The sequence below is a fragment of the Acanthopagrus latus genome, chromosome 5 (genome assembly GCF_904848185.1).
Source record: "Acanthopagrus latus isolate v.2019 chromosome 5, fAcaLat1.1, whole genome shotgun sequence".
Classification (NCBI taxonomy): Eukaryota; Metazoa; Chordata; class Actinopteri; order Spariformes; family Sparidae; genus Acanthopagrus; species Acanthopagrus latus.
This window is the reverse complement of record NC_051043.1, coordinates 31283710-31310828: the sequence shown is the minus strand read 5'-3', so window position 1 is coordinate 31310828 and position 27119 is coordinate 31283710. Positions and strand designations below refer to the sequence as shown.

Sequence of the window (27119 nt, the reverse complement as noted above, 5' to 3'; positions counted from 1 at the left end):
AGCAGCAGAAGCAGTGCAAGCTATCATTTCTGCTTGAGAACATCAGCCAGCTTCTTTTGATTTTTTTTCAGCATTGACTACTGTGACTGTGACTTCTGTTACAAACATGATGTTGACACTCTCACATCTTTGTTTATTTGAACTGGTCCTCTGTGAACTAACTCTCATCTCACTCTGTCAGAAGAGATGTCCAGTCAGCAGGTCCGTTGTTGCCTTTAGTCCTGATGCTGTGTCACTCTGCTGTGCTGAGGTAGAGGGACAGGAGCACCTGATGCTGTGTCACTGGGCTGCTGCTGAAATATGTTAAAAGTGCATCTGAAGAGAGAAGAGAAGAATATGTGACCACTGCATGTTACATGTTTTTAAAAAAAGGGGATAGATAGATAGACACTCGTCGACTCAGCTATTTTCTGATTATTAAACAATGCTGCTATCGTCCGAAGCAAGCTAGCAAGCTAACACTCCTCAGGCTTCTTTTTTTTCTGCTCATAAAAACACTTTTCTTGTTGTCAGGTTGGCTGTAAGAGCAGATTATGGTGATGTCGACTGTTTTGTAGTGAGTCTGATGTTAATTGGCGGTTTTGCCTATATAACCTAGGAACCTTTGTGTCTAGGCAGGTGTTTCCAATCGGAAGAGGAAAAACAGTTTTTGACCGCTATTCAGCTATTGTGCTCGATGCATGTTTTGCTTAATTAGAAGTGTGATCTTCAAGTTTAAGATACGAAATAAATGGATTTTGTGCATCGCAAAAGAAAAGCAAGTGGACTTTTATTCATCAGTCGTGGAAACGTAAGCGCGTCAAGAATATTTCCTGTTGAAAAGCCTCAGTGGCTTAAAGCATTGGCTTAGCCTCTACAAATCAAGTCAAAAACTGTCTGAATGGTTGACAACAATATACTGGATTTGTCGCGGTAAATGGTGGACACGAGGAAGACAGAGCCATATGGTGGAGGCTTTGTGCGGTAATCGACGCATCAGCTGAATGCTCACCTGTCGATTGGAGACAGCGGTGAGGGGAAGCCAGGCGAGGAGACAGCGGTGAGAGGAGACGCCGGTGAGGGGAAGCCAGGCGAGGAGACAGCGGGGAGAGGAGACGCCGGGAGAGGAGACGCTGGTGAGGGCGCCGAGAAGACTTCACCGGCCGCAGCTTTGATAAAGATCTTCAGAAATAGGTATGGTAGCGCTACCACTAGTATAGATGGCCATCTAAATCTAAAAAGTGTGCACACATAAGGGCGTAATTCCAATGCATTGGTTGCTGAAGTGGAACAACTTGACTGGGTTTTGATTGACTATTGTTGACGGTCGGACTTTAAATGGAGGATTTAGTGCTTAACGTTGACACGTCGTCAGGTGTTGATGTGCCTGATGCTACTGGTAATGCGGACACTGTGGCCGGCGGTAGCGACACGCGGACAAGTCAGCGAGTGGTCAAGTTGTCTGTTAAAGGGCTCGCGGATAAGATCGACCGGCTGCAAAGTGGTAGAAAGGCTAAATTAAATAAAGCAAGTGCTTTAAAGAAAATGATACAGGGTTCTATGCAAAGTTTTAAGATGTCTGAGGTACAAAATTCTCTTCTTGGGTTTATTGAATTGTGTGACGAAATAAGGTGTTTGCATGATTCTTTAATGATTTTGTTGCCACAGGAAGAAAAAGAAAGGCATGAAACATGGTTCAAGGCTAAAATGATGTTCAATAATGAATTCATTGATGATGTTGAAACATGGGTGAAACGTAATGAAAACCAGGTGTCTGAAACTGAAAATAATTGTGATATGGGTGCTAAAAATGATGATATAAATCCAAATGACAGTATTTCTAATGTGGGTAAACATTCAAATAAAAGTGTCACAAGTCACAGGTCAAGCACCACTTCCTCTGTAAAAATAAAAGCAGCAGCAGAAAAGGCTGCAGTGATGGCTCGAATGGCCGCCTTAAAGGAAAGACACGCACTGGAAGAACAGGAGCAAAAAATAAAAAGGAAAAAGGAACAGCTCGAGTTGGAGACTGAACTTGCTGCATCTGATGCGGTGTTGGCAGTTGTGGAGGCTATGGATGGACAAAGGCGCTCTCAGGCACCAACAGATGGTATGAACTCTTATTTTGAAAAGGAAAAAAGGAAGCTGGCACAACAAACACTCAACCCAATGGCAAAGGAATATAAGCCTACAGCTGGTAAACCACAACAGCAAATGGATTGCTCAATACAACAAAATAAACACGCAATGGACATGCAAACAAACCATAATAAACCACACAATCCAAAGTCTGTGGAAACATCACAAGGTTTGCAGCATGATGAAACAACTGCTTGGATAACACAAACCAGGAGGCAACACATGAATCATGGACAAAGTGCTCAGACTTCACTTGATGATATTGTAGGTATAATGTGCAAACAAAACGAAATCACAGCCTCTTTGGTGAACCAACAACGCCTGATATCTTTGCCACCACGAGACATTCCTGTCTTTGAGGGAGATCCATTTCAATATCAAGCTTTCATAAAATCATTTGAGCAAGGGGTGGAGGATAAAGCAGGTAAGGCTGACTGCTTGTACTACCTGGAACAGTTCACCAGAGGGCAACCACGGGAACTAGTGCAAAGTTGTCAACATATGGACCCGGAACGTGGCTTTATTGTGGCTAAAGCTCTGCTTCAGGAACATTTTGGCAATGATTATAAGATCGCCAATGCATATATAGAAAAGGCTTTAGCCTGGCCAGCAATAAAGTCAGAGGATGTTAAATCTTTGCAAGCCTATGCTTTGTTTCTACGTGGATGCCTCAATGTGATGGAGGAGTGTCCTCATATGCAGGAAATGGACATGGCAAGCAACATGAGAAAAGTTGTTTATAAGCTGCCGTACAAACTTCGTGAAAGGTGGAGAGCTGTTGCGCATGATATAATGGAAAAATACAATCAAAGGGCTCATTTTGTTGATGTTGTTGCATTTTTGGAGAAGCAAGTGAGGATTCTTTCTGATCCAATTTTTGGAAATATTGAAGCACATGTACATCAGAATGTAACGGCTTTAAAACCCTTAAACAAATTAAAAATGCAAACAAGGACATTCAAAGGGAGAGGAAGCAGTTTTGCAACTACAGTAATGCCTGGCAACTCCTGTGAAGAAAATGCTCACACAAATAACATAACTAAACAGGATCTTGTGTGTTGTTCTTGCTGTTCATGTGCTCACCTCTTGGAGAAATGTCAACAGTTCCTACGTAAAAAACACAGAGAAAAGATCAGATTCCTAAAAGAAAAAGGAATATGTTTTGGATGTTTAAGAGTTGGACACATCAGCCGTGACTGTAATAAGCGCTTGGTCTGTGAGGTTTGTGATAAACAGCATCCCACTGCACTTCATATCCCAAAAGCCAATACTGAATCACAGCAAAGAAGTGAGCCACCTGAAGTAGATTCATCAACTTCTTCCCAGATATGTGGATGTACAGGGGCCGGAAATGACCGCTGCATTCTCTCCATTGTCCCAGTGCAGGTTAAGTCCACAGGAGGAAATGAAATTATTGAGACATATGCGTTTTTGGATCCTGGTAGCACAGCTACATTTTGCTCTGAATACCTTATGCAGCGACTGAACATCACAGGAAAAAGAACTCAGTTTCTCTTGAAAACAATGGGACAAGAAAAGGTTGTTCCCACCTTTGCTGTGTCTGGAATGGAGGTTGCAGGTCTTGCAGGAAAGAGTTTTTACCCCTTGCCTGAAATTCTCACACAGAAGGAGATACCAGTCACTCCAGACAACATTGTCACTGCTGCTGATTTGGAAAGGTGGCCTTATTTGTCCAAGGTTCACGTCCCTACCATAGAGGCCAATGTCGATCTATTAATAGGATCCAATGCTCCCAGGTTATTGGAACCATGGGAAGTTGTGAACAGTCATGGATTTGGTCCATACGCTATAAGAACAGTGTTGGGCTGGGTCATCAATGGGCCTTTAAATGGAAATTGCGGCATTGATAAAAGTAAGCCTTCCTCTGTGGCAGTAAATAGAATTTCGGTGTCAAACTTGGAAGTCATGCTGAACAATCAGTATAAGAATGACTTTAATGAACGGCCCTCAGAGGACAAAGAGATGTCTCGAGAAGACATGAGGTTTTTGGATATTATGGAATCCTCTGCAACTCTACAGGAAGAGAGATATTGCCTTAAGTTGCCCTTTAAGAGGCCTGATGTTCACCTGCCCAACAGCTTCAAAGTGGCAAAGCAAAGGATACTTGGATTGAAGAAAAGGTTTATGAGCAACCCGGAGTTTCACAAGGAGTATTCAAATTCTCTAAATGATGTCATCGAAAAAGGATATGCAGAAAAGGTTCCTCTGGAACAGTCACAAGGCAGACCAGGAAAGGTGTGGTATATACCTCACCACGGTGTCTATCATCCCAGAAAAGGCTCCCTTCGAGTGGTGTTCGATGGTGGAGCAACATATCAAGGCACGTCATTGAATAATGAACTGTTGCAAGGGCCAAATCTTACCAGTTCACTGCTTGGAGTCCTCACTCGTTTCAGGCAGGAGCCTGTGGCGTGTATGGGTGATATCCAGGCCATGTTTTATCAGGTGAAGGTTGCAGAACAAGACCGAGACTTTCTGCGCTTTCTCTGGTGGCCGGATGGAGACCTCAGCAAAGAACTAGCAGAATACAGAATGGCAGTGCACATGTTTGGGGCAGTGTCCTCACCTAGCTGCGCTAGTTACGCGTTAAGGAAAACTGCTGATGACAATAGCGCTGACTTTTCTGCAGAAACTGTTCTAGCTGTTAAACAGAACTTTTATGTGGACGACTGTTTGCTGAGTCTGAGCTCAGAAGAGGCAGCAATGCAACGAGTCCAAGAGCTCAGCGCTCTCTGTAAGAGAGGTGGATTTGTTTTAGAGAAATGGGTGAGCAACAGTCGTTCAGTACTGCAGACCATTGCTGAGGATCAGTGGGCAAAGGACATAAAAGAGCTTGATCTGGATAGAGACAAACTTCCCATCGAGAGAGCTTTAGGTCTGCTCTGGTGCGTCGAGTCAGACTCATTCAAGTTCAAGATGGAAGTGAAACAGCAATCTTTAACTCGACGGGGGATGTTGTCTATAACCAGCTCGGTGTATGATCCTCTGGGATTTCTGGCACCAGTAACGCTGTCTGCTAAGATGTTGCAACAAGAGCTCTGCAGGAGAAAAAGTGGCTGGGATGAGACCATACCAACAGACATCTTGCAGCGGTGGGAAATGTGGTTGCAGGAGGTGAAGCTGCTCTCATCATTTAAGGCTGAACGCTGTTTAAAACCGATAGGCTTTGGTGAACCCCTAGGCAGCCAACTGCATCACTTTGCAGATGCCAGCAAAGATGGCTATGGGACAGTAAGTTACATTAGATTGAGGAACTCCAGAGGTAATGTTCATGTTGCATTTCTTTTGGGCAAAGCCAGAGTCACACCCTTAAAGGCTGTAACAATTCCAAGATTGGAATTGACTGCTGCCGTCCTAGCTGCCAGAGTGGATGCTATGCTAAGGGCAGAGCTTCAAATTCAGTTGGATAAGTCTGTGTTTTGGACGGATAGTACGTCAGTTTTGAGATATATCAGTAATGAAGACAAGCGGTTTCACACATTCGTTGCAAACAGGATCTCAGCCATAAGAGAAATCTCTAACCCCTCTCAATGGAGGCACATTGGATCCAAAGATAATCCTGCTGACGCTGCATCCAGGGGGATGAAAGTATCCGATTTTCTGAAAAATCAAAGCTGGCTTGAGGGACCCAGTTTTCTCAGGAAGTCTGAGGCAGATTGGCCAGTAAGTAATTACGATGTCAAGGTAGAGTCGGATGATCCAGAGGTCAGGAAGGAGGCCTGTGTGAATGCCACTGTTCATGAGTCACTGAATGCCACTGATTACCTCATCAGTTACTTTTCAGACTGGAGAAAGCTTATGGTGTCAGTGGCGTGGTTTCTGAGACTAAAAAATTATCTGAGGGAGCGCTGTCATCAGAGAAAGGCCTCTAGACCACGAACTGGTCCAGTGGGAGGAGAAAAGGCCACTGTAAAACTGAGGAGCAGTTCTTTGACACCAAAGGATTTGGAAAAAGCTGAACTGGCTATCATTGGCTACTGTCAGCAGCAAAGGTTTGCAACTGAAATTTCCTCACTGTTGTCTGAGAAGGGTATAGTAAGCAAACAAAGTTGTATTTACAAGCTTGATCCTATCTTGGAAAACGGACTCTTAAGAGTAGGTGGGAGATTAAGCAAAGGAGCAATGCCGTCAGAGGAAAAACATCCCCTTATCCTTTCCAAGGAGCAGCATATCTCCAGACTTATTCTCAGGAATATCCACCAACGGCTGGGACACAGTGGGCGAAATCATATACTATCTACACTCCGGAGGAAATATTGGATAACTAATGCTAATGGGGCTGTGAGGAAGATCATTTCTCAGTGCAGCTATTGCCGACGCCTTAATGGCAGGGCCATGGAACAAAAGATGGCAGATCTACCTAAGGAGAGAATTGTTCCCGATTTGCCCCCATTCACAAATGTTGGAGTGGATTATTTTGGGCCTGTGGAGATAAAAAGAGGCAGAGCAACTTGCAAACGTTATGGAGTGTTATTTACCTGCATGGCCAGCCGAGCAGTTCATCTGGAAGTAGCACATTCACTGGAAACAGATGCTTGCATAAATGCTATACGGCGGTTTATCAGCAGGAGAGGTCAAGTGGTCAGTCTCAGGTCAGATAACGGAACAAATTTCATTGGAGCTAAGCGAGAACTACGTGAAGCTGTGGGTGAGCTGAATCATGAGCGAATTCAAGGAGCTTTAATTTTGGCTGGAGTTGAATGGAGCTTCAATCCTCCAGCTGGGTCCCATCATGGTGGAGTTTGGGAGCGTATAATACGCATAGTGAGGCGTGTTCTGAACTCAGTTTTGCACCAGCAGACACTTGATGACGATGGACTCCACACTGTCATGTGTGAGGTAGAAGCTATTCTTAATGACCGTCCAATTACTAAGCTGTCTGATGACCCAAATGATTTGGAAGCACTCACTCCCAACCATCTCCTTCTCTTAAAAGGAAAGCCAGCCTTACCACCTGGACTTTTCAAACCATCTGACATGTACGTGAAGCGTCGCTGGAGACAAGTTCAGTACATTTCAGACTTGTTTTGGAAGCGATGGATTCGGGAATACCTGCCACTATTGCAAGAAAGACAGAAGTGGAATCAAAGAAAACAGAGTTTGGCTGTTGGGGATGTAGTTGTCATCATGGATTCATCAGCTCCCCGTGGTTCCTGGCTTCTTGGCAAGGTGTTGGAGATTTTCCCCGATGCAAAAGGCATGGTGCGTTCTGTGAAGCTACAGACTAAAAACAATGTTATTGAGAGACCTGTGACTAAACTTTGCCTGGTACAAGAAGTGTAAAATTGTGTCACTGAATCTGCATTTTCATACATTTATCTTGCTCTTATTGTTTTGTATTGAATTGTCATGTCTGGCGGCCATGACAATTAGGGGCCGGTGTGTAAGAGCAGATTATGGTGATGTCGACTGTTTTGTAGTGAGTCTGATGTTAATTGGCGGTTTTGCCTATATAACCTAGGAACCTTTGTGTCTAGGCAGGTGTTTCCAATCGGAAGAGGAAAAACAGTTTTTGACCGCTATTCAGCTATTGTGCTCGATGCATGTTTTGCTTAATTAGAAGTGTGATCTTCAAGTTTAAGATACGAAATAAATGGATTTTGTGCATCGCAAAAGAAAAGCAAGTGGACTTTTATTCATCAGTCGTGGAAACGTAAGCGCGTCAAGAATATTTCCTGTTGAAAAGCCTCAGTGGCTTAAAGCATTGGCTTAGCCTCTACATTGGCAATAATATGTTGTTTGTTGTGAATCATCGCTGTTCACGTGTGGTGAAGAGCAAGTGTTGCTGTGTCAGGCTGCGTTGAGTTCAGCCTTAAAAACCCATAGACCGGGTCGGATTGTAATTTTCAGGCCCATTGAGAACTCTAATTACATTAGAATGATGAGCAATGGCGATTGATTTGTATCAATATTAATTGGTATTGCATACTTCCCAAAATCTGGCAGCCATGGCACCTTATTCTGATAAAATAGCAAACAGTCAAGGCTGAGAAGTGTTGGATGAGCAGCAAGTGTCCATTGTAGCATTTTAGATATTTAGGTTAAGGGTGTGATGAAAGGCCGCCTAGTAGTTTGAATTTGTTGCAACCCTCTATGCTGTGGTTAAACATGTTTTAAAAAAACAGATTAAAAAAAGTATTAAAGTATTATTAGAATAAGAGTTTCTTGTTTTTAAAAGAATACATAAGAAAATAAATATAAGGACACGATACTGAAGTCTAGTCCCGTGACGTCATCACAGCGCGCCACCCTAGCTGATCCAGCAGCACCATGAAGCGGTGGCTACAGACCGGAGCGACCTTGCTGTTCGGAGCGGGACTCGGAGCGTCAGTGAGCCGCCTGCCGAGTATCAGACGCCGGCAGGAAGAGGAGGAGGGAGCCGATCTCCTGAGCAGAATTCCGGTGCTCCCGGTGCCGACGGTCCAGGCTTCCGAACTCACGGTCAGTGTGTGTGTGCGCGTGTGTGTGTGTGTGTGTGTGTGCGCGCGCGCGCTGGATTTTCAGCTCACAGAACTTTTTGGAGAACACAACTAACTGTTACAAGTTAAGATTACTCAACATACTAACTGATACATGTAACAACTTACTGTAACGTTTACAGCAACTCTGGTCTTTGGTCAGACATCTACCCAGCATGCATTGTGCTGTGATGGACTGAGCAGGCCTGGATCAGGACCAGTTTGTCTTCTTGTAACAGTACGGTGACTTCAGTGCTGAAGTGTTTTAACGTGCATTTTGTCTGACGTTCAGCGGGTGGCCACTTCACTGATTACAGACAGAAGTCTGACTGTATGGAAGCTTATGAGATACTGAGCTGAACTGGAATTCTGTCTGACACTCATCAACACAATGTGCCATTTGTCCAGATGAGTCCAGGTGGGTCAGCCGTTGTGATGAAATATGGCTTCCCCTCACTGGCCAACATAAAAACCAGAGAGTCCTACATCACCTCGTACGACCCCCGCACACGTACTGCATCCTGGGTAATAGAGAGGCTAAACCCCACTTCTCTGAATGGCCCATCGGACAGGAAGTACTGTGACTTTAAAGAGGACGACAGGTGAGATCGAAACAGACAGAACCAGACTGTCAGGCAGGAATAGATGAAAGCAGACTTTATTTAGTTTTGTTTCTCATCGACACTTTTTAAATCTTTATTTTCCCTCCAGCGTGCATGAGTTCCACAGAGCCACCAACGCCGACTACAGGGGGAGTGGCTTCGATAGAGGCCACCTAGCTGCTGCAGCCAATCACAAGTGGAGTCAGAAAGCCATGGCAGACACGTTCTACCTGAGCAACGTCGCTCCACAGGTACACATGCACACACACAATATTTTTTCTTTTTTTTTCCTATTTTCCGTATTGTTCTAACATTCTGTGTACTGTTCTACCTTTAGAACCCTCACCTGAACCAGAAAACCTGGAACAATCTTGAGAAGCTGTGTCGCTCTCTGACCAAACGTTACTTGAATGTTTACGTCTGCACTGGACCGCTCTACCTGCCCAGGTAACCTCTCTGCTGCTTCTTCTGGGTTGTCTGGTCCTGTGTGGGAGGGGCTTCAGGATGACATCATCAGCTGTCTGTGTGTGTTTCAGGCAGGAAGCTGACGGGAAGCTTTACGTTCGATATCAGGTGATAGGACAAAACCATGTTGCCGTGCCGACACACTTCTTCAAGGTGAGTTCACCTGCCTGATGATGGTTGTGATGATGGTGATGATGATGATGCCGTTCTCCTCAGGTGCTGATCCTGGAGCAAACAGACGGCAGGGGGGTGGAGCTCCGGTCGTATGTCTTACCAAATGAGCCAATCGATGAACGGGTTCCTCTGGAGCGTTTCCTGGTTCCCATAGAAATGATTGAGCGAGCGTCAGGACTTCTGTTTGTGCCGAACATCATGAAGAGGACGAGCAGCCTGCAGGCCATCACTAACCGCTGAGAAATACACTACCCACAATCCTCTGCTGCCGAGGGACTACAGGAAATGTGACGCTCAATGTTAAAGCAGCTGTTAAAGAACTGATCAATATCAACATGAAGACATTCTTTATGATCTCATTGATCGGACTCAGCAGAATCAACTGTATTGATCATAGATTATCATGAGGCTGTTTGAAGATGAGTGAACAAGTTCATTAAAACTGTTGATAAATGTTTAAACTTTTTAAATCTGCAGTCGGAATTTTTGTTTTCAGCCTCAAAATCCATCAAAAGATTAAATTTAATCTCTAACATTACGTCGGTTGATGTTTGATGATTTAATGAAGACTTGACTCATTAATGCAGCTTATCTGTTTACTGAATATTCATTTAACTGTTAATTGATTACAGACAAGCTGATTAAAACCATCTCTGATCTTATTTGGAAAATTGAAAACATTCAAATGATGTTTCGAGCTAATCGATTCATAATTAAGTTTCAAACTGTTCATTAACTACTTTTTAAACAAATCAACTAAAATCTTAATGTCACTTTTAACTGATCAGTAACCAATCTGTTTATACAGGGTTAGGGTTATCAAACGCTTGATACAGAAACATTAAGTCATCAGGACCTTCAAAATAAAAGCCACTTCCTGTCAGGACTCAATCTGCTTCACATTTCAGTCCACCGCAGACAGGAAGTCAGTCCATTCTCTTGACACAACCAATGACACTGAAGCAGGGGCTGGGCCTGCTACTATTTAATTCCTGTTTTAATGAACAGTTCTTCCTGACCGGCTGGAGGTCAACTGGCTGCTGTCCAGCTCCAGGAAGTCCTCGTCCTCATCCTGACAGCTGATGACATCTGACAGCAGGTAGCTGTCCTCCTGCTGCTCCTGCTGCACCTCCCCTCTGTTCTGCAGTTTCTCCTTCAACACAGGAATGACTCTGAGCTGCAGGAAGTCGATGATGTCTGCGAAAACAGAAACAAAAAGTTGCACACATTCTGAAGTCAGTTTCATGTTAGACAGGTACCGAATAGGAACAGAAGCTGGTTTCAATAGATACAAAGTGTTCCAGTACTGACCTCCGTAGGATAAACTGGTCCAGTTGGGAACTCTGGAGACTTTCAGTCTGTGGAAACTCTTCTGAACACACACCGGAGTCACTTGACTGTAAGACATCACAATTCAGGAGTCAAATAAAGTGTGTTTATTTCCACAAGCTGATCACCTGACTGAGGCCTCCAACAGACTGAACTTTGACCTTACCCAACAGTGTTCGCCACCTCGTCCCAGTCGATGTCTGCAGCGTCCTCCACTTGCATGTTGTACAATCTGAAACACAAAGTTCTTATTAATGTTCCTGCTGCTGACTCTCATCTGATGTTCTTTCTCTTCTAATGGAGCAGCTGGGTTCTGGTACCAAGATTAATTCAAACAAACATCAATACATTTACAGTCAGAGATCCTTTTAATGTGAGTGGAAAAACTTCTTCACGAAGAATTTAGAATGTTAAAACACTTAAAGATCTTAACTTTACCTTTAATGTACAGACACAAAACATATGTTATATTTATATTAAAGCTCTTTAATGCAACTGACATTCAAACATCACTGATTTATACACCAAAGAAACATCATCAGTATTCAACACAGTGCCCACAAACCTTTACACGTGGTTTCTATGCTGTAAATCACACAGGTGTGTTATGGATCAGGTGCATCATGTGTGTCATGATCTTACGTGTTGATCAGGTGGATTTTAGCCTGAAGTCCTTCAGCTCCTCTGTTGAAGGTGCTGCCAGCTGATGACAGTTTACACTTCAGGATGGAGAACCTGAGACAAACATACATAGTAAAACATGCTGCGTTGTGATATCAATACTAGTATCACAAATACTTCATCCACGTCCCCTGTGTATGCATCTCTGGGATCCACAGTACCAGTACCATACAAGTAGCAGACCCAGCAAGTGTACTGACCACTTGAGTCGACACTGCACCCAGGATCTGGTCCCGACTTGTAGACTGATCTCCTTCCAGGGCAGGTTGTTACAAAGCTGGTCTCTACTTAGACCAGAGCCTGCAGGACTTTGCTGGATCAGAACCTCCAGGTGAGCCTTCAGAGCCTGCTTTAACCTGGACACTTCATCTGGACTCCAAGAACCACGACCTTTAGCTGCACAGACCCAAACAGACCCACTTGGGTGAAAGACAGGTCATACACACATTGATTGTTCATGTGCATGTTGATCAGAACTTAGTGATGACTGATCAATAAGTTCTGGCTCTGACAGCTGCAGTAACTTAATCACCGTGAGTGTGTCTGAAGTGTTCTCATGTTTTAATGCACAGGTGATGAGTTCTAACAGAACCTGAGAGAACCTCAGTTTTTACCGATGCTGGCGAAGCGCTTCTGTAAAGCATAGACACTGCGGCCCATCTTCTCTGAGATCGTTTTCCAGTCGTTACCATGGACATTCTGTAACTTCACCAGAGAAAGCATTTCCTCCTCGGAGAACCTGACAGAGAACATCCACAGGTAGAACATAAACATGTTGAGTTCTGCAGCTAGAGTAAAGATATAAGGGGATCTACAGCTAAAATACAGGAGGTTTTGCAGATATGACCTAAAGATACAGAGGGTTCTTGTCTAAGAACAAAAACAGATTTGAGTCAACTTTGACCTCTGACCTTCCCATGTGGTTACTCTCATCAAAAATCTTCTTGGCTCGAGTGTAAACCTGCTGACAGGATCGGGGGATCCCCTCAGCTGGAGAGACAGGCAGACAGGTTGCTCAGCAGGACTGTCATGTGTATCTCAGTCATCACTTTTGATGATGATGATTGTTTACATACCGATCCTCTCCAGGAAGTGATGTCGTGCCCTCAGCCTCTTGATCTCTGCCTCCTGCTCTTTGAATCTCTTAGGAAACAGAAGCTGATTGGCCGAGCTGATTCCTGTCAGCATGAGGAAGTCTGCCACGTTTTGTCTGATCATCTGATTCTCCTCCTGAGAGCACCGCCCCCGACGCAGAGGCACACCTAGACGACCACAACAAGTGGATATCAGCAGGGCTGGACTGACCATAGGGCATACCGGGCAATGCCCGCCGGGCCGACGCACATTTTTGGGCCGGGGCTATCATAATTTAATATTTTTTAAAAAGTTTATTATGCCAATTTACTTACGACCGCAACGGAAGAGTATCTGAGACACGAATCGCGGCCCATTGGTTGACTGTCTTAAAGGACATTGAGCTAGTCTTATGAAATCTCAGGCCACGCCCCGCCTCCCTCCTGGCCAGCCCTCATCTCCCCTTGAAAAATCTGCTGTTTAGAGGTCTAACGGAGTTTGAGATGGATAGATCACAAAAGAGCAAGGGGGGTGCAGAGAAGCTGCGGGAGAAAATACGTAAAAGCCTGCAAGTGGAAGCAGCAAAATGTGCTAAAATTACAGAGATGTTTGCCACCACCACACCCACACGTTCAATTGCAGATGCAGGTGAAGGGCCATCATCATCAACATCTAGCAGCAGTGCAGCGGCAGTCCAAAGTGCTCAAGCTGCCGAAGTAATGCAAAGGGATGTGCAACAGAGTAACGTTAGTTACACAGATGAAGAAAGTGTCCCTATTCAAATTGATTCTGAGGAGGTGGTGAGAGACGTGATGCAGCAGGGACAGATTGAGGAAGGAATAGTTACGAGTCCGGTAAGAGGTAGCCAATATGTTGGCAGAGTGAAGGGAGGGACATGTAGGGAAGGCAGAGGGCTTTTTTTGAGGCGTGTGTGTGTGTGTGTGTGTGTGTGTGTGTGTGTGTGTGTCACTCGTGCATTTAAGTGTTTGTCGACAACCTGCAGTCCTGCACCTTTAACCTACCTAGCTGCTACTCGCAAATGAACCGTCTGCCAATTAATAGGCCATATTGCCATCCACATCAAATTAACGAGTGGTCTTCTGTCGCGATTGAAATTCGAAATTGTTGTCAGTCTTCACGCAGTGCACCAAATAAACCCCCAGCGCTGATGTACGTTATATAAACGACATGGCTCTGACTACTAGATTTCTAGGTAGACACACGTAGGCCTACACACACGCAGAATGATGATAGAAAATGTTACGTGTAGCCTACATCTTCACTAAATACTAGGCTATCTGGTGGAATTGTAGGCTAACACTGTGCAATTCGTGCAAATGCTGTCATGACATTTGACATGGTCTCACTGTAGGCCTAATTTATCTTGACTTATCTTATTTGTGTTTGTGAACAGTACTACTACTACTACTACCACCACTACTACTACTACTAATAATAATAATAATTAAGAATAATCTTTTACTAAGGTTATTCGCTTCCATGCAGGTTACTGTGGTTTAATGTTCGAAACAAAACATTGAGCGCATATATCCTTTGATGTGTCGCATGCCTCAGCATATTGTTTAAATAATCATGGTGGGCCGCTATGGCCAAAAATGCCCGGGCCGTTTTTTGGTCCCAGTCCAGCCCTGGATATCGGCGTGCAGTATTAGTACCTGGCTGTGTGCAGTATTAGTACCTTGTTGTTTGAAGGTCTTGAAGCGGTGCAGGTCGTATCTCAGCAGTTTATTGATCTGATCGATTGATTTGTTCTTGACGTCGGGAACAAACTCCTGAAGCTCCTCCAACAACACCGAGTCCAACCTGACAACACAGGAGATACAGTTAATACTGCGTTCAAAACTTTATTTAAATGTTAAAAATGTATCTAAAATATTGAATAACTTGATGCCGTTCAAGTTTTTTGTTACTATATCGTGTTGACGTTTCCGTCGCTGCTCCTTCTGTGTTAAAATACTAATAAAACAAACTCACTGATCTTCTTCCTCAGCTGTTCTTCTTTTCTTCTTCTTTACTCCTCCTCTTCCTGTCTTCTTCCTTTCTCTCTTCATCTCCCTCCTCATTTCCTCTTTTCTCTTCTTCTTCTCTCCCAAAGTCTCTCTTTCCTGTGACATCACACTCCCACCTCCCTTCTTCTTGTTTTTCTTTTTTACCTTTATCGCTGTGTAAGTGGTTTCCATGGACACTGAGGAGTCAGTTTCTCTGCAGTTGGAGTCTGTAATCATGATGATACTCTTCTCGCTCGGCCCCTTATTGCGACTTTTCTTCTTCTTTTTTATTTTGCAGGTCTCTACGACCCGTGTTTCTTCCTCCTCCTCCTTCAGACTGCTCGTGCCTTCATCACCGGGAGGAGGTCGGACCTCCTCTTCCTCACTCGTGTGTTTCTTTTTCTTCTTCACTACTCTCTCAGGTGTTTCAATGTCGATAGGCGGAGGACATTCTTCCAGACTAACTGACCTTCTCCTCTTCTTCTGGTGGAAGGGTGTGACGGAGTCTGCAAGTTTCATGATAGCAGGAAGTGATGGAGGAAGAGGTGATGGAGAAGGATGCGCAGACTCGATCAGGCACTCGATCAGTTTGTCGTTGAAGCTGCAAGATAAGAATCAAACATTAGTCTGATCAGGTTGAGACTGGACCATGTCCGACACCGTCTGCTGGCCTGGATCTTCTCAGTTTGACTTGGCACGGCCGGAGGAGCAGGAGGCGTCAAACGCTCAGGTAAGCTTCGTTGTTGATCCTTGATCATGATTTAAGAGACAGAACTGCCTTGCTTAAATCAGATCGAACAGTTGTGTTGACGCTAACATGGCGTCCGTCCTGCTGGTTTGTCTATTAGTTAGTTCATGCTGCTGATAGTCACGTGCTGAACACATTAAACAACATGTAAAAATACGCTCTGAATTCTGGTTCTGGTCCCGGTTCTGAACATGAACATTAAACGGTTTGAACACTCACCGTCCTCTCTGCGGCTGCACGCGGGCTGGAAGCGATACTGTTTGTTTACTTCCTGTTTTCTAGCAGCGCATGCGCGGGATGCTTCAAGGAGCGGAATACAGAGGACTCACTCTGACTGAGTTTTCTGATCCCTGGAACCGTGTTCTGCCTGATGTCGTGCTGCGGCTACTGCAGTACATTTACTGCACATTACTATATCTATTATAAGTATTTTAAGATCTAAACTACGATTTAAATCAAACTGGTTTAAAATAAAGAGATTGTGTCTGTAATAAAACATTCAGAGGAACAGACGCTGCATTTACACAAAAGTACTTTAGGCTGTGACAGTTTGACTTCATGGTCTCTCTTTGTTTCATTTGAGTTTCTGTTATTTTGTTCCAGCCAAGTTTTCATTTAAGATCATTCAAGTTTTGTTTCTTTTGTCTAACCTCACAAGGTTGCACACCAAAATATGCACACCTGACACAATGACCTGACCCGACCCAACAAGAACAATGCAAACACAAAATCTTAGTGCAGGCTGTGAAAATGGGTGTTTCCAATACAGCTGCAGCAATACAGTGTTGAAATCCTGGTTGTCACAAGTACTTGCAGTAACCATAGTAACTGTACTGATTTGTTTAACCCTACCGGACCAGAACAATGACTGACAAGTTCAGACCAGATGAAACTCTTGCTGATGTTTTCAGCTTTTTATAGAAAAATACAAGTTTCAGTTGTTTGTAAATAAGATAAATCAATAGAAATTAAACAAAAATTAAAAATTAAACTTGTCAATTTGTTGAAGACCTGAAATCAAAACAGGAAACTGAATCTGAGGTTGTTAAAATCTGATTTTACTGCTGAGATTCATTTACACAACAAGACAGACCACAGACGTGGACCTGCATCAGACTGGACCTGTATCAACTCTGGACCAGGTTCAGTTCTCGACCTGAATCAGACTGGACCTGGCTCAGTTCTGGACCTGGATCAGTTCTGGTTCCTTTTGGATCCTCTTCTGGTGAGTTTCTCAACATGTGGTCCAGGACCAAGAGGGGTTACCTCATCATCACTGACATTGTTGGAACGTGTGGTCATGGCTTATTGTTCCACCTTCACAAAACCTTTAAACTACAGAAACCACCTGAGACCTGGTTCTACACAGAACACAAACCTGGAACAAACTAGAGGAAGTTGGTTCTCACTTTGTATCACAATCAGAACATTTCAGAAGTTCTTCATTGCTGAGACAACAACATATCTTTAAATGTGCTGGGTTTTAAATGTCAGTTTGTTAAATGAACTGAAGAAAACAAGAAAACAGAACCAGAACCAGATCCAGATCCTAAATGAACGCCTTATTCCATTTATATTCAGAGTTCCTGAGCAGAACTCTTCAGATCTGCTGCAGGATTGTATTCATGTTCTAATCTTTCAGATGAATCAAACTCAGACATCTCATTCTGGTGGAGGTCACTTGATGGAGGTCACCTGGTGGAGGTCACCTGAAGGAAATCACCTGGTGGAGGTCACCTGATGGAGGTCACCTGGTGGAGGTCACCTGAAGGAAATCACCTGGTGGAGGTCACCTGGTGGAGGTCACCTGGTGGTGAGCAGCTGAACACCAGAGATGTTTCACTTCAGTAAAATGTTTCCAGACAGAGAAAAGAAGAATTCACAGATGTCAAAATATTGCTAATGTTAACGACTATTAACGGCTACTGTTAATATTTAAGTGATTGATCTTTTCTGATTCAGTCTGTGGGATCAAATAAAAACCAACAGGCGTGATGAAGATGAGCTTAAGTCTTCTTCATTAACATGAATGTTTACAGACTCCACAGTGAGCCTCTGACTGGTCCCAGGTCAGACTTGCAGGTGACATCATCAGCTTCGGTCACGTTTCCACAGCAACAGGCTGACAACAGCACAGTACTGAAAACATTGAAAGACTCTGGTCTTCATCACTGATGATGACGATGATGGTTATGATGATGGTGGTGGGTGGAGTCGGCGGTGTGTGTTTGAAGTGAAGCTCGCTGCTCATCGATCCTTCTCGACTGAACTCTCTGGACCAATGAGAAGAAGTCCTCCTGAACGACATCATCAATGTCAGGAAGAGAACACCTCTGATCGTCCATCCGGTCTGACTGCAGAAAGACAGGTAAGAGAGACAGACGGGTCAGAGAGACAAATGGGTAAGAGAGACAAACGGGTCAGAGAGACAGACGGGTCAGTGTTGTGTGTTTTGTTTGTCATCTCTCTGCAGTAATTCTTCGGCTGAATGTTCCTCATGAACCTACAGAGAAGAGACAGAGACTGCGACACACACAAAAGCACACAAACAGAAACACACACAGACACACACACACAAACGGAAACAATACACGCACACACATACCCACAGACCCTGCCTGATGTTATGTCAGTCGCATGTGACTCTGTGAGGTGATGTCAGAGCTGGTACCTGGTACTGGATCAGCATGTAGTAGAAGTCCTGACCAGGCAGGCCGGCCTGGTCTGGACTGCAGGCCCCACACAGAGCAGCTGGTCCTTGGTCAGGCAGCAGGCTGAGGCTGGCTCTCTGGTCCTCCAGTCTCTGACTCTGACAATCCAGGATCAGGTCCAACAAGGCTTCTGGCTCCTCCTGCTGGCTGCTGCGCTGCTACGACAACAACACAGAGAGCAACCAGGTTGGCATACAGGACTCAGGTTCTGCTGAGAACATCACGTTCTCAACAAAACATGATGATCTCAGCAGAACATCAGTTAGCTACAATTCCCAAGATCCATTTCACTAACAAACAGCTGATGACAGACGCAGAGCATAGCACTCTGCTGTCACCACAACGGACGATGGTCACTCTCTGAAGAACTCACGTTGCTCCGTGAAGTTCTGGTTCTGGTTCTGGTTCTGGAGCTCAGAGCTGAACCCAGACTTTGACCTCTGGGCCTGCCGGAGTTGCCTTCAGGACCATGACCTGGTGCAGGACTCATCAAACCCCCGAGGGTCCTTAGGGTCCTGAGGGGGGAGGTGGAGACAGCAGCACTGGTGTCACTGAGACTGGTTCCCAGACCGGCCTCTAGACTACCGTTGTGGTGGGGTGGCGAGTACTTGGGCGTCGTCCCCCTGATCCTCCCATTCTGCTGTGGAGGTGAGGACAGAGGAGGAGCTACACCTGACACACCTGTTACACCTGAGACACCTGAGAGCTTCCTGTCAGCCATGTTGGAGGTGAGGGCGGAGCTAGATTATTGTTGTCATCAGGAGGAGGAGCTAAATCTGGAAAGAAACAGGGTGGAGCAGGAAGTGAGACACAGTTCACCTGACCAGAAACTGACGGTTACTATGGCAACAGACCACAACATGACGACAGCTTGGTTTTTTTACGTTTAGTGAAGCAGTTTTACGTATTTAACATCAGCTGAGAGTCTGAACCACTTGTCTTCCAGACCTGGTCAGATGTGCAGCATTAGTTACCATGGTGATGTCACAACAGACCTCTGATCAGACAGGAAACATGGAGTCTGTTACTGTGACAGCGTTAGCTAAATATGCAGTATAAATATGAAGATGCAATATAAATATAAATATGAGAATACATATAAAGATTCAGTGTAAATATAGAGAAGAAGTATAAATATAATTAAAGCTGCAAGCAGTCCAACAATCTCTTGAGGAAGTTTTTCCACTCTAATTTGGTGGGCTGCTCCTGCAGGTATTAAACAATGTATTCTGAAGTTAGAAGAACTCCCTGCAATCTACATGTCACATGGGTATGGTAATTTTATTGTGTGCATTTTAAGCTCCCGTTGTTTTTAACTTGTAACATTTCTGACTTTAGTGTGTAATTTTATCTTTGTGTTTTTATTGCATGTATTGTACACTGGGAGTGTGTTGTGCGATTTTTTTGGAAAAAACCTTATCCTGGTTGTGACACCCCTCGGCACAATCACCACACCTGAGAGAGCAAGATTGGCAAGACTTGCAAGAGTGGCAAGAGAAAGCAGGAGGAGAGACAGGACGCATTGAGCGGGCGAAGAAGCAGGAAGCATCGATTTAATAGAGGGAGAGCACCAACCGCAGCACCCAGGCCAGAGCCACCAGTGGACAGAGGAGCCAGGTGGCTAATTGACGCGAGGTCCCATGAAGAAGCAGGCAGAGTGACACTCTGCCCCTCTGCGTGAGTAGCGGCCCTAATGATAGGTTAACAGTTTCTCCAGCTGAACGTAAAGCTGTATGAAGGGTTAGAAGAAGCTGAAAAGGCAGAGAGATGACTATTTTAAAAGGCTGACAAGGCTGAAAAGCTGAAAAGTAAGAGGGCTGAAAGAGCTTTAAAAGGTGAACAGTTTCTCTGGCTGTACATACAGTGCCTTGCAAAAGTATTCACCCCACTTTCTACATTTTGTCATGTTTAAACCACAAATGTAAATGTGTTTGTTTTTTGTTTTTTTTTTAACTTTTTATTTAAACTTTTTCACTTAACAAAACAAGACAATTCCTGACACATCATCCAACATATCACTAAGCATACGTATCGAGACCGGCTGCCATAAAGAAAGCAAAAACACATGAATGGACAAACAGGTAGTCAAAATTCCAACCCCAGATATCTGGCAATGCAGGACCATCTCTGATCAAAGATGTCTGTTTTCAGCTGCAAACTGGCTGTCATTTTTTCCATTGTGTAGACATCTTTCAGTCTCTGGGACCATTGATCCATGGTTGGAGGTTTCACGTCTCTCCAGTTTACTGTTATCATTTTCTTCGCAACAAGCAGAAGAATCCGCAGTACATATCGTTGCTCAGCATTGTACACATCTTTCGGAATAATTCCTAATAAAAACAGTTTTGGATCCAGAGCAACATCTATCCCCAACATAGTATCAATCCCCCTTTTGATGTCATCCCAGAACCCACTCAGAACTGAGCAATCCCAGAAAATGTGTGTGGTGTCTCCAGTATTACCACAATTTCGCCAGCATAATGCTGCACTGGAATTCTTCACGTACGTAGAAATAATAAGGGGAGTGTTAAAAAATCTAATCTTTACCTTCCAATCAAATTCTTTCCATAATTGACTATTAATACCCTTATGGCATCCTGCCCACACGTCATTCCATTCAGAGTCTTCAATTATAACATTCATTTCTAGTTCCCATTTTTCTTTAATATATTCCGTGTTTTGATAAGCATCCATTACTAGTCTTTTGTATATGTTAGATAGATGTTTTTTTGTTGGGTGTTGTTTCTCCAAAATGTTGATTAAGTACTCTTCTATTTCATTGGGGTTATCTCTGACCATGTCCTTTTCCTTGTGACTTGTGACATAATGCCTGATCTGAAGATATCTGTGAAAATCTTTTGATGAGAGGCCAAATTGCTCCTGAAGTTGAGAGAATGATTTAAATTCCGTTCCTATAAAAAGTTGATTAATTGTACGGAGACCTTTGTCTGCCCACCTTCTGAACCCACTGTCCCATAGGGAGGGCGGGAAATCTATATTTCCTACAATCAATAGGGCCCCTGAGATCGACTTTGGTCCCTTAAGCATTTTCTTCACAGGTGTCAAGACTTTTAAGGTATGTTTTATCCATTCGTTCTTTATTTTGATTTTATTAACTGACTTTACATCTATGAAAGGGAGTACTGCTAAGGAGACCTCCTTTACAGAATCTTGCTCCATCTTAGTCCATATTGTCTCTTGGTCCTTTCTGATCCGTGCCACTATAGCACTTATCTGTGCAGCCCAGTAATATCTTTTGAGATTTGGTAAACCTAAACCTCCCTTGTCTTTAGGTAGGTGAAGGGATTTCAATCTTATCCTTGGTCTCTTCTTTTGCCATATAAATGTTGAAACTAATCTATCTAACATTTTTAATGTGGTAACTGGCACTCTAATAGGGAGGGATTGAAACAAGAAGAGAAGTCTCGGTAGTAGATTCATTTTTACCGTCTCTATTCTTCCTATGAGGGACAGTGGCATAATTTCCCACCGTGCCACATCATTTTTAATTTGTTTAATTAATTTGTTGTAATTTGCCTCAAATAGTTGGGTGGGATTAGGGGTAATAATTATTCCCAAATACCTAAATCCTTGTTTAGACCAGCGAAAGGAGACACTATTATTCAGTTGCGTAGGCCAGATGCCTGAAATCATCATGGCTTCTGATTTATTTTCATTAATTTTATATCCGGACACTGATCCGTATTCGTGCAAGGTTTTCATAAGTGGAATGGAAGAGAATGGATTTTTTACAAAAAGTAAAATGTCATCCGCGAACAGAGCTAGTTTATGAATTGAGCCTCCTTCATCTGTTATCCCTTGAATTTGAGCATTTTGGCGTATTGTCTCTGCCAGAGGCTCGATACTGATAGCAAATAAGATGGGTGACAGTGAGTCTCCTTGTCTCACCCCTCGTTCAATCCTAAAAAAGCTAGAACAGTGACTATTCCCAAAGCCCATTTCTATTAGTGTCTGTTTCAGAAACTGCCAGTCCACCCTATCAAATGCCTTCTCGGCATCTAAGCCGAGAAGCATTGACGGTTGACTGTCTCCTGCTGCTATTGCTTGCAGATTTAAAGCTCTTCTTATATTATTTGATCCTTGACGTCCTAATATAAACCCTGTTTGATCTGGTTGTATTAATTTTTTTATATTTCTTTGAATTCTGACTGCTAATATAGAGCTTAGGATTTTATAATCTACACAGAGTAAACTTATTGGGCGATAGCTATTACATTGGAGGGGATCTTTTCCCTCCTTATGTATTACTGATAGTATGGCTTCTGACCATGAATTTGGGAGGTCTCCTGATTTTAGAACATAGTTATATAATTTGCACAGTATAGGCGTGAGTTCGTTCATAAATATCTTATAGTATTCTCCAGAGAAACCATCTATTCCTGGTGATTTATTGTTTTTGATTTTAAGAATGGTTTCCCTAATTTCACTCTCTGTGATAGGCTGTATTAAAAGTTCCATCTCCTCATTTGATAGTTTATTCATTTTAAGTGGTTTTAAAAACTCTAAGATTCTTTTTTCCTTAAATTCAAGGTCTTCAGCTTTATATAGTTGTTTGTAGTACGTGGAAAATGAGTTTGCTATTCTACTGCGATCTGTCTCAATAAGATTGGTTTCAGGATTCCTAATTTTTGGAACTGCACGGCTAGATTGAGCTTTTCTGAGTTGAAAAGCCAAAAGCCTGCTAGCCTTGTTTCCCATTTCATAATATTTTCTATTAGTAAATCTCAGGGCACCCTCTGCTTTATACGTCAGAACCTTATCCAGTTGTTGTCTCATTTCCTTTAGTATTTTCAAAGTGTCTTTCTTTCCAAATTGTTTGTGTTCTCTTGTTAATTTTTTTATTTCATCTTCCAAACTCTGTTGTTTAGCGAGTCTTTGTTTTTTTTATTCTGGACACTATAGAAATAATTTTGCCTCTTATAGTGGCTTTACTAGCCTCCCATACAATTGAGGGGGAGACATTACCATCATCATTTATAATAAAGTATTCAGTCAGAGCCTCCCTCAATTCTTGCCTAATATTCATATCCGTTAACAGGGATACATTAAGCCTCCAGTGTCTGAAGTGATTGTCCGCACCTAGGTTGATTTTCATAGTCACAGGGCCAAGATCTGAAATAGTAATTGGTTCGACTGTACTGTCTTTTATTCTATACATTTCTGTCTTTGATACACAAAAAAGATCTATTCTTGAGTAGCTCCCATGCACTTGAGACATATAAGTGAAATCTCTCTCATTAGGATGGAGCTGCCGCCAAATGTCCACTAGACCCAGTTCTTTCATCATATATGATAAGCCCTTAGACATTTTGGATGGAGGCTTCCTGGTTGCAGGTAGTCTATCCAATTTTGAATTCAGGGTGCAGTTGAAGTCACCTCCTATTATGATGATCCCCTCACTTTTGTCAGCTAACAAAGTTGCTATTTTTTTAAAAAAGAAAGGGCAGTCTTCGTTTGGGGCGTATATATTCAGTATAGTTATTTTTTTCCCTCCAATTGTGCCTATTACCATGACATATCGGCCTTCATCATCCTGAACAATTTTTTCAGTACTGTAGTACACCGATTTATGAAATAGTATAGCAACTCCTCTCTTCTTCCTTCTCCCACATGAAGCACTGTACACCTGATCCACCCATTCTCTCTTCAGTTTTAAGTGTTCGGTTTGAGACAAGTGCGTCTCTTGAATCAGAGCAACAGAACACCGTAACCTCTTTAATTGACCCAGGATTTTCTTTCTTTTGATTGGGCTATTAACTCCTCTTATATTATAACTTACGAAGTTCAATTCAGCCATAATCTCTGTGGGGTTTTATAATATAACTCCCTACCTGTTTTAACTTAAATGTGACAGCTAGTCTTTTCACTATTAAGGCATTGTCTGTAACGCGTGTCAGGAAAAACAAAGAACAAAGAGCAACATAGAGAACACAAAAGTGACCTTCCACTTCATCAATCTGATGCAGGAACTGAACTACAACTGCACCAGATCCCCGATGGTATTGGGGCAGAGAGGTGAAACCTGTCCTCTCTGTGGGAAAAAGCACACATAGTGCAAATGAGACCAAAGTTACAACATGTAAAAAAGGTCTAAACGAGTGTATTCCACTCATAGGCGAACCCAAAGAAAATAGAAAGAAAAAAAGCTACCCAAACAATCTCCACACTTCCTTCCTGTGATGGAAATTTTGTACTTAAAACAGAGATGTGAACTGAAGTCTGACACAGGAATGTTCAATGGAGTTGTTTAACATGACCTGCAACTTGTGACCTTGTTTTATGTCGTTTTATTACCTATGTCTGGTGTTGAGTGACCACTGGAGCTTATCACTTCCTTCTCTGTGAAGTATTTCTTTAAGTGCAGGTCATAAATTAGGAACTATCGGAGTGGAAAAACACACCCACAGAGAGGGATAAATACCATGCTTTTCTCTTCACATGTTGAGTCTTCACTTTGTAACAGACCTGCGTGTTGCTCTGTGAATGCTCCTCTTGTACAAGATTAAAACCTTGTTTGAACCTTGAGCTGATTCCGATCTCCTTCCTCCAGTTCTAAATTATCGCAGAATTATTTTAACACTTCCCACTCCCACAAGATACAAATATTGATATACATGTCTATATTCTGGTAATTTAAATGAATGTAGCGTCATCCTCTCTCAACCAACAATCTAGTGCCTGTGACTGCGACACGAAATGTTAACTCAAAATATTAGGAATAACCGTAGAAAAAAAACTTAGCTTAGCCCAGTGGTTCTCAATTGTTTTCTGTTAGGCCCCCCTTAGGAAGAAGAAAATGTTGCAGGCCCCCCCGACACGATTACAATTAGTATCATTTGTCCAAAACTTCTTATATGTACAGAGAAAAGGAAAAAAAGACATATAGATCAACTTGCAACAAGGAATAACTTTATTAACATTGTTTCTTAGTCTCTTACAAGATAGTTTTTAGTTTTGCAGCACTTGCATCATCCAGCATGACAGAGACCATGTCTACTGCTGCAGACAGTATCAGCTCCTCTGCGATGGTGTGGGGTTTCTTGCACTGAGCAGTTTGGTGCGCTACCTTATATGATGCTAACAGTGCTCGTTGGTTAACTGACGTAGCAGTCAAAAAACGGGATGATTGCTGGCAATATTCGGCGTGTTTTCTCTGAAAAAACTCAAGCGGTTTGTCGGCATGATTGGGATGTACTGTGTTTAAGTGACGCCTTAATTTATTCGGCTTCATGCTGTCCGCTGCCAACATTTTAGACACAATAAACACACCGGTCTTTCCTCGTCCCCGACCGTAGTTACAGTGAAGCCCAGCGCTACATACGTGTTGTCATATTTCCTTGTCTTGGGTTTTGAGTGACTTTCCTTTGTCTCATTATCTTCCTCTCTAACGGCCTTTCTTTTCATCCCTGTCAAATATTTTTCCATGTTCCCTCAGTTTGTTTACATCTCTTACCGCCGGCTCTGTTAAAAAACACCACCGAGATAATAGTGCGCACAATGAGAGCAACACTGCCACCTACGTTCTGGATGTGCAATTACACTTTCATCGAATACAACAAGAGCAAGCACTCGCGCCCCCCCTATTTGAGAAGGACTGGCTTAGCCTAACATTAACATAGCTTAGCGTATAGATTAAAACAGGCCTTGTTTTTCCTTTTACCCCCTCTTACTGTCCAATCACACTGATACTCTGTCAGAGATGTATAGCCTCCGTATCAGTATAATAACTTACTCAGAACCTCATTGTGCAGACATGTAAACTCATAAGATGATGTGCAGCCCCGAGTCAACCTCTAGCCCAACGTCTTCAGAAAGTCCTCAGCATCTCCCCTTGCCTCGAACCTGTGTTCCTTGCCATTGTGGTTCACGGTAAGCGTGGCGGGGAAGCGCATCCCAAACCGGATTCCTTTGCTTATCAGGGCCCGACACACGTCGTTGAAGGCGCGGCGTTTCCCTCTGATCACGGGAGACAAATCCTGATGAATGAGGATCCGCCTCCCGTCGTGCTCCAGGTCAGGCTTCTTCCTCGCCGCTGCCATCATCCTCAGCTTGTCCCTGGGGTTATGAAGTTATATTATCACCGGCCGAGGGCGCGCTCCCCTCGGCCCCAGGCTGCGGTGCACCCGGTCGATCTTAATACGGCTCTTCTCGGCGCTTGTAGACAGTCCAAGCACGGTAGGCAGCCAGGTTTCAAAAAACTGTATAGGCTCCTTTCCCTCTGTGCCTTCTTCCAAGTTGAGGATACGAATATTGTCTCGCCTACTTCGGTTCTCCAGATCATCTATGCCATCAGCCATTTGCTTTATTTTCATTTCCGCGGAGGCGAGTCTGGTCTCTGGGTCTGTCACTACGTCCTCCACATCTGAGACACGTTGCTCCGCGGCAGTAATACGCTTCGACTGGCTCTCTAAGGTCGAGGAAATCTTTTCTAGCATGTTGGAAAACTTATCGAGTTTCTCCTCCATCACTTCGCTGAAGTTTTGCGTTATCTTGTGGATGAGAGCAGTCATGTCCATGTCCGGTGAGGTTCCGCTAGCTTGTGGCGGCGAGTACTCTGCTTGGCTACCGCTAGCGGCTGAAGCATTAGCCCCCTTTCGTGCCTGAATCTTCGTCTGTTTCGACATTGCAGCTTGTCAAAACTTTACTTTTCTTCTTCTTGTTTAGGCTTTCGGCACTGTACTAGCGTATCAAGTCAAAAAAGGACAACT

At 43.4% G+C, this 27119-nt stretch overlaps 4 protein-coding genes and 1 long non-coding RNA gene across 16 annotated transcripts in view; 3 read left to right on the top strand and 2 right to left on the bottom strand.

Annotated features, from left to right (window-relative positions):
• The first annotated feature begins 8370 nt into the window (after positions 1–8370).
• endog (endonuclease G) lies at positions 8371–10376 on the top strand. Of its 2 annotated transcripts, none has more exons than XM_037097853.1 (6): positions 8371–8580; positions 9006–9199; positions 9309–9450; positions 9537–9646; positions 9736–9772; positions 9881–10376. In XM_037097853.1, the coding sequence occupies exons 1-6, from the start codon at positions 8410–8412 to the stop codon at positions 10076–10078; spliced, it is 852 nt and encodes a 283-aa protein (XP_036953748.1). In that variant the 5' UTR covers positions 8371–8409; the 3' UTR covers positions 10079–10376. The 2 variants fall into 2 exon arrangements, with proteins under 2 accessions (XP_036953748.1, XP_036953747.1); XM_037097852.1 differs by having other exon boundaries at positions 9736–9817.
• A 44-nt stretch (positions 10377–10420) lies between these two features.
• Positions 10421–16058, bottom strand: LOC119019356 (transcription termination factor 1-like). The gene is made up of 11 exons (XM_037097847.1): positions 15899–16058; positions 14918–15532; positions 14622–14746; positions 12925–13110; positions 12760–12838; positions 12463–12587; positions 12049–12244; positions 11810–11902; positions 11334–11399; positions 11150–11235; positions 10421–11035 (listed from the first exon to the last, which is right to left on the bottom strand). Exons 2-11 carry the CDS (start codon positions 15448–15450, stop codon positions 10836–10838), a joined length of 1689 nt encoding a protein of 562 aa, XP_036953742.1. The 5' UTR covers positions 15451–15532; positions 15899–16058; the 3' UTR covers positions 10421–10835.
• LOC119019360 lies at positions 15523–18341 on the top strand. The gene is made up of 3 exons (XR_005075028.1): positions 15523–15661; positions 17322–18047; positions 18153–18341. It is a non-coding gene; the product is annotated as an uncharacterized LOC119019360 (long non-coding RNA).
• The window catches only part of gpsm1a (G protein signaling modulator 1a), a 24438-nt gene continuing 14035 nt past the window's right edge, over positions 16717–27119 (bottom strand). For 4 of the 10 annotated variants that reach the window (XM_037097845.1, XM_037097842.1, XM_037097840.1 and 1 more), the window contains exons 2-4: positions 18764–19166; positions 18351–18548; positions 16717–18033 (exon numbers count right to left, since the gene is read on the bottom strand). In XM_037097845.1, the coding sequence (XP_036953740.1) occupies positions 17848–18033; positions 18351–18548; positions 18764–19111 (732 nt within the window). In that variant the 5' untranslated portion in view covers positions 19112–19166 and the 3' untranslated portion in view covers positions 16717–17847. Of the gene's footprint in view, positions 18034–18350; positions 18549–18763; positions 19167–19274; positions 27114–27119 lie in introns of those variants that run through there. The other 6 variants (XR_005075025.1, XR_005075023.1, XR_005075024.1 and 3 more) reach the window with 6 other exon arrangements.
• LOC119019358 (adenylate kinase isoenzyme 5-like) overlaps positions 26300–27119 on the top strand; it is an 11449-nt gene continuing 10629 nt past the window's right edge. The window contains exon 1 of one of the 2 annotated variants that reach the window (XM_037097849.1): positions 26300–26423. In XM_037097849.1, the coding sequence (XP_036953744.1) occupies positions 26395–26423 (29 nt within the window). In that variant the 5' untranslated portion in view covers positions 26300–26394. Of the gene's footprint in view, positions 26424–26474; positions 26587–27119 lie in introns of those variants that run through there. The other variant, XM_037097850.1, reaches the window with a different exon arrangement.

Coding starts and splice junctions, on each gene's coding strand:
- LOC119019356 (XM_037097847.1), bottom strand. CDS start 15,450: ATGAAACTTGCAGACTCCGTCACACCCTTCCACCAGAAGAAGAGGAGA. Junction 11,903..12,048: donor GTGCAGTGTCGACTCAAGTG/GTCAGTACACTT, acceptor TGTTTGTCTCAG/GTTCTCCATCCTGAAGTGTA. Junction 11,236..11,333: donor GAGGTGGCGAACACTGTTGG/GTAAGGTCAAAG, acceptor GATGTCTTACAG/TCAAGTGACTCCGGTGTGTG.
- endog (XM_037097852.1), top strand. CDS start 8,410: ATGAAGCGGTGGCTACAGACCGGAGCGACCTTGCTGTTCGGAGCGGGA. Junction 9,200..9,308: donor GACTTTAAAGAGGACGACAG/GTGAGATCGAAA, acceptor TTTTCCCTCCAG/CGTGCATGAGTTCCACAGAG. Junction 9,451..9,536: donor TGAGCAACGTCGCTCCACAG/GTACACATGCAC, acceptor TTCTACCTTTAG/AACCCTCACCTGAACCAGAA.